Below are 15026 nucleotides of genomic sequence, written 5' to 3'. Positions count from 1 at the left end.
AATCGCGAGGCCAATACACCGCGGCTCTCTCTTGTTTCCTTTTCCGTTCTCCGGTAATATGGTTTTTAAATGCAACGGTGGGTCTCGCAGAATATCGCGTGGCCTCGCGAAATAAAACTGGCTCCTTCTGCCGCCACTCACGACGCGCATCTTCCAAGAAAACCTAATTACTAACTCGCGCTCGAAACAACGAGTCCTACTCGCCTAGAAATAGTCGGAGCCAGCAGTGGGATTTGAATTTTCTTCTTGTTTACGCTGCCGGGCAGATAATTAACCTGGCGCTACAGTGGAAGGGAGAGGCGGGAAAATGGATGTGACAAAGTCGGAGGTCCCGAGCTTTTATTTCGTCGCGAACAGGCAGGACCAGGAACGTTGTCGAGCGGGAGGAGAAAAATATTCGGTCGGACCTTGGTTGGGAAACCTGCCAGGTTGTGGGCAAGTTTCGCAAACTTCGGAGTGGGTGTTCCTCGAGAGACTGTCGGAGGAGCAAGGGTCAGGAGTCAGGTTTCCTGTGGGAGTGAATGTCTTCCCGAGTGGAAATGTCGGAGAAATTGAATTGCAAGGAGACTCTATTCCTCTTTTTCTTGCCGAGACGCATACACGTACACGTTTCCCTTACCCGCGTTACCCTGGTTTCCCGTTTTTCTTTTCAGACCTCCTTCCCTTCTTTTTCCCCTCCTTCCTTTCTTTGCCCATTCGCGTAGTTCACTCCTGCCTCCATTTGTTTCATTAGATTACGCTACACCCCACGTCGCGTGAAGTCGCGGCTGAAACGTCCACCCTCCTCTCCACCGTCCGTCAACTAGCCTGCACGTCTCTGGTCACCCTCTGTTTCGCTCTCCGTCTCGTCTCTAGACCCCTGTTGGGAATAGAGAAGTGCCGCAAACAGCAAGACAAAGCTCGCCTCGTTACCATCGCTCCGCTGCACCCGCCCCTTTAGCATTAACACGTTTCTTCGCAAGCGTTTATTTTTTAGCAACTGCCGCCACGCGCGCCAAAAGTCTCCCTTCTACTTTTCCGACAGCTCCTTCTCGGGTCTCACGTTTTTTCCCTCGTGGGTGTACCGCGATTCTACATCTCGCCGTCGTGCGTTCGATGATATGTTATAATACAATATGTTAACGCGATTTCGTAGCTCGAAGGGCATCCGAAGCCAGCGTAAAGACTATTTCACAGCACACGAGTATTTCGTTCGATTGACGTTTTACAAGAGCGCTCGAAATGAAAGCCAGATCTTCGACTTGACGCGCTCGAGAGGTCTTGGAAGACTATCCAGAAACAGTCTCGATGGGAGGCCGAGTGTCTGCCTGCTCGTTGTATTCTATTAGACGGAATGAGAATATCGTTTAGATAAACGCGATGCAATTGAACGGCACATTGCCACGGCTTCTCGTTATTTGGCATCGATCCAGGATATTCGATAATTGTTCCCGTGTCTGGACTTATGCTCCCCTACACCATCATGTCTCACGAGACGCTCAGAAACAGGGGGAAAAAGGGAAATGCACGTAGAGAAACACGGCGCTATCGTATGCAAAAGCCTGATGCGGGTTTCCTCTTCTATCCGCTTACGCAGAACCCGGTAAAGCCGACAAAGTGCAAATAAAACGCGCTTCCATGTTCCGTCTCTGCTGGTACATGCATGGTTCGTGGTTGCAAACAAAGAAAGAATAAACCGGAATACTGAAACGAACCGCATCAGGGCTGCATCCGAGTTTCGAAGATCAAAATCATTTTTCCGTAGATACGATTCGCGGATGCCGATCCAAACGATCAACTCTCCAATTATCTCGATGTATCTCCTTTTTATTTCGAAATAAACATCCCTGTCAACGATAGGATCCAACGTTCTGGCTCTGACGAAGTTTAGTGCGCTTTCGTGCCATCGCCGCGTGTCGTTCGTTTTTCGCGGCGATTGGAAAAGCGCACGCATCGAATGGACAAGAGACGAGACTAGACGTATGAGTGGGGCGGAAAGTGTGGAGGAAGCGCGTGAAAAGCGATCGCTGAGGCCGCCGCACGGGCGGAAAAAAAGTCGGACGGGAAGAGAAATTAGTTGTCAGTCGCAGTGGCACTAGGTGAATCGAGGGGCAAGGCAGAAGCGGATACGGTAAAGTCCCCGCCACCCCGTCATCCCCCGCGTGATTTATGCACGCATAAAAAAGAAAACGGGCTGCCCCTCTTCCATCTCTTCCCACTGGGGTAGTAGAATCGCCTGGAAATGGAAATGGAAATAGCCATGGTGCATCGTTCCGACGCTCGACATCTCCAGCTCGCTTTCAAATCCGTTTTGCGGCAAAAAAGTCCTCGCCAAGACTCGACTCTACCACATTGATTCTCGTTTATTCTGACCTACACCTGCCTCGTAATTAAGTCAGTGACTTGACTGCGAATCGGTCAACTCCTCGGGACTCTTCGTCCGTCGCTTAGCTTTCGTTCAAACCGAATATGACATATTTATATCGTCCTACTCGTTAAATGGATGAACAAAGGCCGGATTGTCGCCGGCAAACGTCTCTGTCGAGTAAAGCGTAGTTTATTAGGAGGGTCACAGAGGAAAACAGGCAGTTCGATGATAAGCTGAGAACGACGTCATTGTGACTAGGATCAACTTATATCGATTCAATCCCAGAGCGGAACTGCGACCACATGGCAAGTCCGTATGCGCTTAGTTGCCGATCGTCGATTGTCGGAAGAAAAGGCCGCCGCGGCGCGAAATAGCGCGGCATAGCACGATACAGTGGGGCGCGACGCGCGGAAACGGATGCGATTGTCATTGCGGCAATCATCGTATTGTCACGCGGAATCGATCGTTCGATTAATTAATTGCACGACGATGGACACGCAGGTTTGTCGAGTCAATATTGAATTCACGATTAATGCGTTTCAGTCGACCAGTGCAGCCGGTAATCGTCCCGAAATCCGGTGTCATTCGGCGGTGAACGCGCGACTCACTTGCTTTGCGTTTTGTTTACCGACAAAAACTTTCCACCAGTCGATTACCGCGTCTCCGGGTAATCCAAGACCCAGCTTTTGTTTGTCCTAAACGTTGACGCGAGCGAACGCGATCACAGGGGAACAAAGTCTGTTGGGTTTTTAAGTCGAGAAATTATCCAGGTTCGTTTGTTTCTCGTATTTCATGACTGTGGGAGAGGATTAAAGAGCAACGACACAAAGGGAGGCAACGCGACATACGTCTGCACGTGACTCTGGGATTAGTCCCGCGGAAACTACGGCATGCAGGGTGCGACTGGTTCGCAAAGACGAGATAATGCATCGCAGGCACAGCTACAATCTTTTAATGCTACATCGACGATACAAGGCCATTCGTCTTGTGGCATGTTAAATACGAGGTCATGCTCGCGTACGGGCCTCGGCCTGCCCGACAGAAATCGCCGGCTTTCCCGAGGGAACGGGGATTCCCCCTTCACCTTTCCCTTGCTTTTCACACCGATTAGAAAAAATCGACGTGTCCAACGAGCGCCAGCGAATCCCTGCGAGCCGATCGAGCGCGTTCCCCGTTCATGCAAAAGCACCAGATGTTAGAGAGACAGAGACGTGATTTTCTGATTTCCCGCCTCCGACAGGAAGTGAAAGCGCATTACCCCGTATTATTGTCTGCCGATTGACAAGCTCGACGGGGCTCGTAAAAGATTCGACGTCCTCGTAAAACATCCAACGTCATTTTAACGTTACGTACCAGAGATAGCTGTTGCACAATTTCCAAAAGCGTGATTCGAAGGACGTCGAGCGAACCAAACGGAAGGAAACGAGCAATAAATGCGATGCAAGTTTCAAGCTCGTCAATCGAGGGGACCGTAATGCGGAAACGCTGTTTCGAGCTAGACTTTGATAGACAGTCAGAAACGTGACTCACAGATTGAACAGATTATCGTAGCAGCCCAAAGAGGAAGGCAAAAGATTCATAGATGGCTTATATGATCGAGCCATTGGACAGGTGGTAGGATCACAAGATGTCGGGGATAGGGCGAACGCGAGACGAGGAACGAGATTTTCTCTTTCCCTCTCAAAACGGTGCAACGAACTCTCCATGATAAAAGAGGAGTCGCGCAACGGCGTGGCGCGGCGCCGCGGCGGCTCGGCCGCGAAAACGGGCGACGCTACGTCGATGGTTGTGATGACGCGCGACTTAATAAAAAATTAATTGGTCGCCGCTCGTCTGGTCGACGAGTCGGTGTTCACATTAGAAACTAGCGCCAACTATATCGATCGACGGCGGCAGATCGGGAGGGAAAATCGTCAATTTAGAATCCGCGTTAATTAACCGACCACGATGCTGTGGATGAAACCAACTCACTGTTCGACGGTGGTGACACGCGAACAAAGGAGACGCAAAGTGTCACGCGTCCTTTTCAGGACCGCTACGCGACGCGATGCCGCGACGCCAAGCGAACGTCATGGACGCGTTACGATGATTCGCGTGGGATGCGTGTGAATGAAAGACAGACGGTTGTAGAGATTTGCGCGAATGATTCCAACTATAGTCGGCTACTGGGTCGTTGCCTGAGAGAACGTGTGATCGGATGACTTTGTTGTTGATCGACGTAGAAAACGTGCTCTGCCCTCTCCAGTCCGGATCAGATACATACGTATATACCAAGTAATACAGTATCGTGGCAACAAAATATACAATAACGATATATCGATAATACGTAACGTTAGTTTAAACTACGCGAACGGAAAGCCAATGGCGTATTCCGCTCCAGCTGGGAACGAGAGGCGTGTCCCGTTCGCCGCCGATTCCAACCAAAACGAAAAAACGTAAGCACGTAAGCCAACAAATCATCGAATAAACAATTCAAAGTATCGTCGACAATCATCGCAATATGCTTTAAGAAACGTAATGTGTGCTCACGGGGCCCCGCTTCCTGTTACCGATCCTGTCTCTGGTATCGCCGCATTTTTCACCGAGCTTCCCGCAATAAACTGCTGCGATGCCGCCAACGCGAACGCATAAAACCCCCAAAGTAACGGGTCGCTTTAACGATCGAATATCGCCTAGCATGGTCGTTTCGATCCTCTACCGACCTCCATAAATTGCTCGCGCGGATTTCAGAATCGAACGATGCGGGTCGCGCGCACCTGGATACCTTCGTTGCTTATCGCGTCCGAGGGAAAGCTGCGCTTTCCAAATGGTACACAAAACGGTATCGTAGCGAACGGTATTGGCTCGCGCCGCGTCTACGATACGATACGACCGTGTTTATTTCCGCTGCGCACCGATACCAACGTGTCGCATTCGTCCATTTGGATTTGTGGGCACAAAAACAAACGTGAAAAACTCGCGAATCGATTTCCAACGCGAAAAAGAATCGAAAGGTACGTTGCTTGGTACCCAGTTCAGGCGTCAAGAAAATTGAAACGGTTCGCGGAGAGGCGATCATGAAGAGATATACAACGATATACGGAACGATCGGTGACCGCATCTGTTGCTTGCAAAGAAAGCGATAGAAAAAGATTCGGTCGCGTAGCTTGCGCGAGAGCGCTGTTCATCCGTGCACGAGACTCTCTTCGCCGGCATCACCGCCGTCCGGTATCATGTTCCAATTTCTAATTACACAACGTTCGACCAGCGAATTAAGAAGAAATCCGTGATTCAGCGATCCAATCGAGTCGCGACGATTTCATCGAATTTTCAGCTCGGCGAAGCAAAGAATCGGTACGCGATCAGAAAGTTCGTCGAAAGACGGTGCAGTGATACGATCGCCGATACCAGAACGCAGGTTACTGGTAAGGTGTCGAGCGGGGCCCACGTACTTAACTCACGGATATAGAGAGCAGAGGTTGTCGTCCGATATCGTACCGTATCGCCTACCTTCTTCTCCCATTGGAGAACGTAGGGCACTGGGTGCTCACCGGGGAACTCTACGTGACAGTTGAAGACAACGCTCTCCCCCAGGATTGCCGTAATGTGCACCGCGTCCTGGTGGCAGAGACCTGAAACACAACATTTCAAACATCTTTACTCGCCGCTCCCTCGAATCGCCGCCAACTTTCTCCACAAAGAAACTCGTCCAAGCGCCGTCGCGTACTCGTCACATTCCGCCGTGGTATTTCTGCGAAAACTTGCCAACTCCGTCGCGTCTCTACGACGGCCGATAGATGTTTCGCAAGTCTGCCGGCTGACTTTCGCGCCCCCTTAACTTTTCCGCCGAGTTACAGGTCGCGCAGTCGACCAACTTCGTGATTTACCGAGGCAACTTCCGCGTTCGTATTTTCGCGACCCTTCCTTCCTTTTAAGTCTCCTTGCTATTATGCGAGCAAAAGCGTAACCGTACACGTTCCAAAGAAACAATTGAACGAACGAGCAAGCGCGTCGCGGCTTCTGCTCGGCAGAACTGGATTTTCGCAACGACGACGTTACGTGAGAGTCAGCCAACTTTAAGGACACTTCGGAAATTTGCGTGAAAGAGTTCAGAGACGGTTACGAAAAATTGGTATCGAACTGTCACGACAGTGACACAGTTCCATTTTAACAACGGATCCGACTTTGCTATGAATTTGCTTTGAATCATGCCACGTACGAATGCGGTCCGTTTGTCGCATCTACAGATATGCGTGACAAAGCTCTCTGCAATATTTCTTTCGCGGCTACTAAGTAAACGAATCTCGTTAAACTACCTCGTTAACGAATCGTCTAAAAATTCTACATCGGCCAAACGTTGGCACATTTTTACTGAAACCTGCTGATATTCCAATCGGGAAGAACAAAGACAGATGCTACCAGCACCCTTCTCCCTCTTTCTTCCTGGAACCCGTAACCCTCCCGTTCTCTCCCGTTTTTCCTTCGAAATACACAAATTCCTAACGCTCTGAGAAATATAAGCGACTTGGCGTGTCTCTCGGACCGTAAAAAAGATCGAGCTTCGAGTGATCTCCAAGCTCGAAAGAGTGCTAACCACGATAAGCAGAAACGGCGGTGCCATTAGCATCGCCAATAACGGTTTGTCAAAGTTATTGATATCATACGAAACAAGCGAAACGTTCACCTCGTATCTGGCTCGGGAGAATCCTCTTATATCAAGTCCCGTACTCATTGCGCATAATAATACGAACCGAGGAACGCCCAACAAACATTTGTGTCCCATTACCGTGATTACCAAGTTCCAGCTGGGAGTGGCCCGTTCTCCGAAGCAACTGTTTTTATTGTCGGCAATCGTTCAATTTTCCACCGTACACATACGTACTACACCTTTTTTTGCAAAAACAGTTTGACTTGTCCCGCGGTGGAGACGCGATGTTAACGTCTTTCCGCGGTGACCGCTCTAGCACTTTCACGACGAAGCGGAAACGAAGCTGTATCGATCGAAACGGAATCAGATCCAAATCTTTATGCGGGGAAATAGGATGGAGAAAGACAAAGAAGGCAAAACGAAGACCGTGTTAGACTAGGGTGTAGCCGCTTTTTGTCCGGTCCTTTTTTCACCGGCAAGCCACCGTTCATCCGGGGAAAAAGCGGAAAAATCCGAAGAACCGCGTACGTGGCGTAGATAACAGCGCCGAGGGCGTTCGAAGCGGGCGTCCGCCCAAAAAACTAAATGAGAATTTCCGAAGAGAGGCCGCAGCAGTGTGAAAGCCATGTGAAAATTGTCTTCGTTCGCGGAACAATGGCTTACGAGCCTGTGGAACCTCTCTTGGGCGCGTGCGTCTTCGTGTCGGGGGATGAGAAATTACTACCAGGAAGAAAAGACTCGCCGAGCAGGACCGGTCTGATCCTTCCCGATTTCCCGTTTACCACAAACCGCGAATTACGCCATCTTTTTCCGTAAACAGTTGAAGATCTGTCCACCTACAGTATTCTCTCTTTATCCTTACAGAATGTTTGACCAACGATAGGAAGTAAAAGTTGGAAAAGGGAAAAACGGCGGATAAACGGAGCAAACAAAGCGTAAAAAGAGAACAGAGTCGAAGATTAGTTTCGAAAGCGGTGGATGGAGCGCCCTCGTCTTCGGCGCCGTCGAGTGCGCGACTTTGATCGCCACTCGAGCTTTCTTTCCATCCTCGTTCTGCCTATTGTCCAGATTACTGGCACGTTGGCGTTGTTCGTGGATACACCACAGACGCGTTACAGCGGTATACATACACGTAGGTACGTATAGGACACGGGAGAACATCGTTTCTTTGACAAAGTCCCTTCGTCTTCGTGTTCTTTTTCTCGCGCGCTGTCTGTTTCTCCGTCCGCTTGTACTGTTCTACTGCTTGCCCTACAAAGGACCCCATATGCTCGGTCATTCTACGAGCGAAAACGTCGATCGTCGATGAACCGCGAGAAAGAGAGGAGCCTAAAGCGAAAATGTTCGTACCAACCTCGGCCAAATGGCATCGCCTATTTTCATGATCCTTTCTTTCTCCTACTTTCGACAGCGTTTTACCGTTTGCCAGTTTTAGGTCCATCGAATACCACGGAATCACTCCTTCCATGCTCTGGATGACACGCATACGACATACAATTGAATACGCTAAGGCACGCGTAACGAGATACGGTGCTGGTTTTATCGCTCTACGGCAATTCCAAGGAGAAATCGAAGATGCGAGGAAGCTTGTAAGGAGCTTCTCATCTTCGTCTTCAAATTTTCAGTTAGCGACGAACCGTGAAATTAAGGAAGCACTCGATCGGCGTATCGTGTGCAAGGTGCAAATGGTTAAGCTTAAGCTCCATTCACACACGAGAACGCGACAGCCTTCGCGGCCGGGATGACACGGACGAAGCAATTAACCAAGGGCTAACGAGCATTCTCCCGTCTCTACTAACTTTCGCTTCGAGTATAGGTTTTAATTATTTAGCGTAATTGGATGCCCCTTGGTTAAATATATATTCAGTAACTGAGTGAACGACCTCGGGTTCGAGCTCCGTGTGGTTTATCGGCCGGCAAGTCGACGCGAGATCGTCGAGCGGAACGGAGTAGCCGAAGAGTGCTACGAAAATGCGTTCGATTCGGTGCTATGTCGCAAACACCAGACAAGTTTTTTCACTCGGCTCGATCGATCGACCAGCTCGCGTAGCTTCGCTACGTGTCGTTTGTCGTGTGGAACGGGCTTTAGCAAAGGGCAACGTACCCTCGAAGAAGGGACAACGTCATTTACAACTCGTTTCATCGCTTGCCATCTGGGCTGCTTTGAAGACAGCTACGAGGAAGAAACCGTAATCGTTGGCCGTCAACATGCGCGGATGCCTCAAGTACGCCTAATTTATGGCAACTATGTGCCGTTCCTCGAACTCCATCAGTTTCAGTAATCTGGAGAGCAACTTAATCGTACCCGAATTCGCGCGCGGATGATACTTACTCTACTTTGTTCGAAATCAACGACGATGATCCGGAAGAAATAATCGGAAGATGCTAGTCAAGGGCGGTGACTAGCACCACGAACTCCCTTTGATCGCGGGAACCTATCGGCGGAACTAAGCTCGTTTGCGTACGTAGGGAGTCTTCTTAAACGGAGAGGCTGGCCTTTTCAGGCAAATTACATGCCCCAGTGAGCCCATTCGTCCGGCGGAATCAATTTAAAAACTGGCTGGGAGCGGCGGAGAAGTTGAAGGGGCACTTTGCGAGCGGCTAAGTTGCGAGACGAAGGTCGAAAGGTCCGGCGGAAAATAATTGGGAAATAAATAAATGAACGGACATTAACTCGGAAAGTTGCTAGGCGAAACGAAAACGATGGCCGTCTCCGAAGCCGTGCAAGTGGCGATCACAATGGCCGTCTTTGTTCGTCCTCCACGACTTACCCAACTTTCTGTATTAAACAACTTTTCCGCTAATTTTCCTCACAATTCCCTTTTCCCCGTGTCTCCCTGATGCCGTTCTTTCTTTTCATTTTGTTCATTCGCCGCCAATTTTCGCGATAGTTCTCCTTTTCGTACGAACGAGAATCTTGCTAAACCTCGGTTCTGTAGCGACGTAGAGATATCGGCCCTCTCCGGAGAAAAAACGCTTTTTCCATTCATCGAGAAGAGACAGTAATAAAGAGAGCTTTAATCGCATCGATTCACGATGTTTTTCAGTTCCGTATACGCGTCATTAGCAGGATACATCGTGCTCGCGTTGAACAAGCTTTCCAGAAGGAGAGACGGAGTTTTAATGAAATTGTTTTCGCCGATGAAACTAACGAGCGTGGAAAGCAAATTAAAAAAAGGGAAAACATCCTTTGGAACGAGCAGGCATTGACGTCACTTTATTCATCTCGTCGTGGTAAATCAGTTAAATGCGCCGCGGCTTTTCATGCTTCCACGTAACAGTCGTAAATAAACGCGGTTACGCGAAAAATAGGCTTTCGCTCAATCGTTTTCTCTCGTTCCACCCGTTTCGTGGAATGTTCTTTCCAATCGTTAAGCGACATCGTCGCGAATTTTTGTCACATTTGTCGGATCGATCTACGAAGCGTTCGTTCGCGTTAACAAAGGGATTTTTCGTAAAATATTTAGTCGCCACGAATGATTATTCCATCACCAAGGAAAAACGATTCCTCTCTCGTCGTGACGTTCGAGAACATTTATTTCATCCGCGAAGACAGCTTCTTTGAAATCGCAATGGTCGCGATGTACGTCGCTCGCGGTGACAAACAACCCTGGCTTTGACGGGAAAATATAGAACGACGACATGACGGTTCGGAGAAACGTCGAAGACAATTGCACCGGTAGAAAGAATAAAAAGAGAGCAAAAAATCGGCTCTTCGGCAAAAACAGCCGAATATAACGTTCGTGTCTACGAACAACCCGAGAAATCAATCGGTTCGGCGTTCGACAGAATCTCTAGACTCGATAGCGAAACGCATGAGCGAACAACCGAATGCACTCGTAATTGTACGCTATGGCGCAGATATGTATTACCAATTACGAGAGGTATCTCGACGGAAACTCTCTGCTCGATCTCAATCGACGTCATTACGGGTCTGGCCCACGCGCATCCAACCACGCCACGCTGAATTCAAGATCGATCGGCCGATCGTACTTGAGAGACGATGGAAAGCTATTACCGTGACCCTGTAGGCTTGTTCTGATTACGGAGCTTCGCTAATTAATGTACAACTCGAGAAACCGGTAAACGGTAATGAAACAAACGCGTGCTCGACAATTCGAGCGGCAACCACGAACGATTGTGCCGTCTCCGATCCCCTCGCGCGACGATTTATCCGACAATCGCGATTTTCTCTCCGTAAAAAAAAAAAAAAAAAAGAAAAAGAGAGAAAAGAAATGAAATCTTCACGAAACGTACCTGGCGTGACGAAAAGCACGATACCGAGGAGCAGGGTCCTCGTTGCCACATCCGCGATCCATCGGATATCCCTGCGACACCATCGAAACCGATGCCTTTTCCCATTGACTCCTTCCTCCTTTTCAGCTGTGTTGATAGGTCTTGCGACGGAGAGCCGTAGCTTTCCGATTACGCCCGATCCGCCGTTCGAGCACCTCGAACCTTTCTCTTGTCCATTCCCCTCGTTCGCCTGTCGTCTGCACGGCCGGGAACCCGTACACGTGGGTTGACCGGAAGCGAGAGCCGCTTGCAAGTCAACTCTACCGGAAAAACGAATTTATCCCGCGTTAGAACGATTTCGCTGCTCGCTATATGTTCTCGAGATCGATTCGAGCGAACTCGACCGCTCCAGAACGGAATTAGAAATTCTTCCGGTCGAATGTTCTGTTTACGAATGATCTGATACTTCGCCCTGCCTGGTCATCGCTCTTACGCGTTAGGAGTATCGCAGAAAAATAAATAGAAAATTAGGCTGGAAAAGAAAATTGGCAGGTTTTACCTTTCTTCCTGGTCACGGGTGCTGCCCTCGGATGCTTGGGAGCCATCGTGTCTTAAGGAACGAGGTCTCTGGGGACAAGCGCTTCCTGAAAACCGGGACTCGAGCCTTCGCCGGAGGTCCGTGGCTTGTAGCCCTCCTCCGCCCCCCATACCCCCGCTCCCATAGTATCTGTAAATTATAAACGAACGTGTAAGCAAGATTAGGTAGCGTGAGATTCGACAGGAGAGCTACTGTAAATAATTAAGGAAATAGGCCAATGCTTCGAGCGCAATGAGAAATTATTCAGCTTTACGCGCCTTTTTCCGGAATCTACTCGCGTTACGACCTCTCCGCATATCTCGGCGTTGCTTCTGTTGCTATGCTCTACGCTCCGTACAAACGCGTGATTTCACCGATGCGTCGTTTATCCAAGTTAATAGGTCGCTGAAAGCGCTGTTTTATCGAGGCGAGTATCTACAATGCTTGTGCGGCGTGCCTAAAATTTCCCGCAAACTTATCCCCTCGAGACATCGTAGCGATAGGAGATCGAATCGGATTATACGCACAAGCACCGATAATTAATGATAGCAAGAAGTAAAACGATATCACGGCGTTTGCGTTTCAATTAAATCCAACGATAAATTATGCCGACGATCTAATCGCGTATTCGAATATAATTATACGTTTGCCACATCTGGTAATCAATGCGGCCAATAAATAGCAAAGGGCGTTTCTCTTGTTATCGAATCGCGATATTTTCAATTTGCACCGAACGAGCTACTTAATTCCGGAACGCGTAACACGAACCGCGATAACCGCATGTCTCGGTCAGCTTTCTTTTACCTCATTTATCGAGCGATGTAGTCACGAAAACGGCATAATGCCGTGAGATAATGCCTTAATCGATTCGCCAGTCGTTTGATCCACGATTCCTATCGCACAACTCGATTATTCTGCCGAGAATCAACTCGAGCCAGCCGATAAGGGTTCGATTACTCGACTCAACCGCGAACTGATTTCTTCCTTCACGTCAATTCTTTCGTTTGTTCGCGTTTGCTCGTGATCGTGATGATCGACCTCCGCGCTGTTTAACCTCTACGAGGAAACGAGGCGTGCTGCGCCTCAGAGTCAAAGCAAATTCGTTGCCGCGTACCAAACCAGTGATATCGGACGTTCGACGAGGTTTTCGATGCGATTCGACCGTTCGCGCCACGATTTTCACGATCCTTCTCTCGAACCGCTTTAAACGGAGAATAAGATTTTCTTCCTATCGCGAACAGAGAAACGGGACTAATTCTAAAGGCAATGTAATCCAACTATTCCACGGCTACGACCGATCGTTGTTCGGCCGATATTTGAAAAGAATCGGTGAAGCGTGGCACTTACCCCTGCCGTTCCGCCACCACTACCGCTGCCCGGATTGACCGCTCCCGGCGCCGATTTTCACCAACCTCGCCACTTCTTCAGCCGCCGCGACAGCCACCTTAGCCTCCACAGCGTGCCGCTATCATCACCTGTAAACCACCGGCTCGTTAGCGTTCGGCCAAAGTACACGCGTCACGTATTCGAAAAGAGTGTCTGTCGCTCGTGTTCGTTCCCTCGGCTTACGATTACGTCGTTACTATCGTGTACGAACGTATTCTTCCGAAGGCTAGTTGGAATTCCAAGCAGACGGTGCATGAATCGAATCGATTAGCGAAATACGTGCTTGTATGTGAAGACCGATCTGATCGATTCATGCTCGCTTCCTGGGAGAGAATCGACTCGGGGCTTTGAACAGAAACTTCGGACAGAGGGATAATAATTATGTCGCTTTGAGCAGCCGCATGGATTGCGATGATCAAACGACCAGCATCGTGTCTCAGCAAACGACAAATATCTTCCAGAGCTCGATCATTTGATTGTAATCGCGTTCGGTGCTTAACTACGATTTCTTGGCCTGAACGATTTTAGGAATCACGATCTACGCGCGATTAAGACTGATCGGATACGATTCGGAAGAGAAATTAGAACGTGCTCGGGTTAATAATCGGATTCTCGGGATGTCGCCGTATTCGTATGGCTGTTGCGTGATTTCACCGCGAAACGGTCTTGTTGCTCGAGATTCCGGAGCTACCGGGTCGCAATAAAAACCGATTCTCGGATTCGGAGAGATCAGCCTTTTGTACGCGCGTCATTCGCGTGCGTTCGTAAAAGAGAGTACGGCTCGCCGCCGTTTACGATTATTGGCCTTTAACGCCGATATTATTCCGCATAGAGTCTTACGTTTTACTGCCGCAAAGTGAACTACATTTGACGTACGACGATCTGTCTTCCGTGGCGATCGGCAATGAAGCGCGCCATAACGTGAATTCAGTATGTTACGCGAAAGAGCCGACTGGTTGGAAAACCGTCAGCACCTTCGACCAGGATTACACGCTGCTAATAGAAGACGCACGGGGAGTAAAGGGATGCGTAGAGTGAAACGAAGCAAGGGGAAGAGAGTAGAAGAAGAGAAGGAGGAGGGTTGGTCGAACAATGGTACATGTCGTCCGCGCAATTCCCTCCTACCGAACGACCCACGACACCACCTGTCATAACTCGTCTTCGTGTTCCACGGTTATTAGCGCTGAGCCGGTGGGATTGACCAATATCTGCTACCCCTGTAATCCCTTGTTCCTTCCCATTCCCGACCTATCGCCACAAACGACGCACGCACCCCGATGAACCGAACGGGAAGAATAGTAACCACGACCAAATGAAATCTCCCGGATTTATCGAACATGCTATTTTTGCCGCGATTTTTTCCGGATTTCCGCGACATCTTTCATAGCTGGGCGTCTTTAATCTTCCCTTGTATGACAAAGACTTTGCCACGATGGATAGAAAATCCTTTCTCCGAATTAAGTTTCTAGCGATCTACGCGATGCGCGAATCGTACGATTCACTCCCTTCGCGTCGAGTATTTTTACGTGACACTCGACTACGTCCGATCTGCCTATTCGTCGTCTAATTGGCTCTTGTTGCTGATTCCTACGCAACACGACGTAATTTTTCCATTTTATCCACGTTCGGTGAGGTAATTACGTTGAATTACCGATGGAACCGACAGTCGACCATATCCCAAAGAGAAGACGATATGCGGCTACGGAAGGATTATTTCACCAGCAAATTTCTTGACGCTCTTTTTTCCGTTTATTAGTGACAACGACGGTAATCAAGTGCGCGCTATTTATTGCGAACAATTGCCGACGTTCGAGTTTCCCTTGACGGCGGGATCGCTTTACGAGCTTTCCAAT

The 15026-nt window shown here is 49.2% G+C and overlaps 1 protein-coding gene across 15 annotated transcripts in view; it reads right to left on the bottom strand.

The window, feature by feature from the left end:
* LOC122566660 (protein turtle-like) overlaps positions 1 to 15026 on the bottom strand; it is a 156215-nt gene that overhangs the window by 32714 nt on the left and 108475 nt on the right. For 12 of the 15 annotated variants that reach the window (XM_043724228.1, XM_043724221.1, XM_043724227.1 and 9 more), the window contains 4 exons: positions 13135 to 13262; positions 11770 to 11937; positions 11232 to 11530; positions 5825 to 5958 (listed from right to left, as the gene is read on the bottom strand). In XM_043724228.1, the coding sequence (XP_043580163.1) occupies positions 5825 to 5958; positions 11232 to 11530; positions 11770 to 11918 (582 nt within the window). In that variant the 5' untranslated portion in view covers positions 11919 to 11937; positions 13135 to 13262. The remainder of the gene's footprint in view (positions 1 to 5824; positions 5959 to 11231; positions 11531 to 11769; positions 11938 to 13134; positions 13263 to 15026) is intronic. The other 3 variants (XM_043724226.1, XM_043724229.1, XM_043724232.1) reach the window with 1 other exon arrangement.

Source organism: Bombus pyrosoma, linkage group LG4, assembly GCF_014825855.1.
Source record: "Bombus pyrosoma isolate SC7728 linkage group LG4, ASM1482585v1, whole genome shotgun sequence".
In the NCBI taxonomy this organism is placed as follows: Eukaryota; Metazoa; Arthropoda; class Insecta; order Hymenoptera; family Apidae; genus Bombus; species Bombus pyrosoma.
Note: the sequence above shows the minus strand (reverse complement) of the source record. Positions and strands in the feature narration are given on the sequence as shown.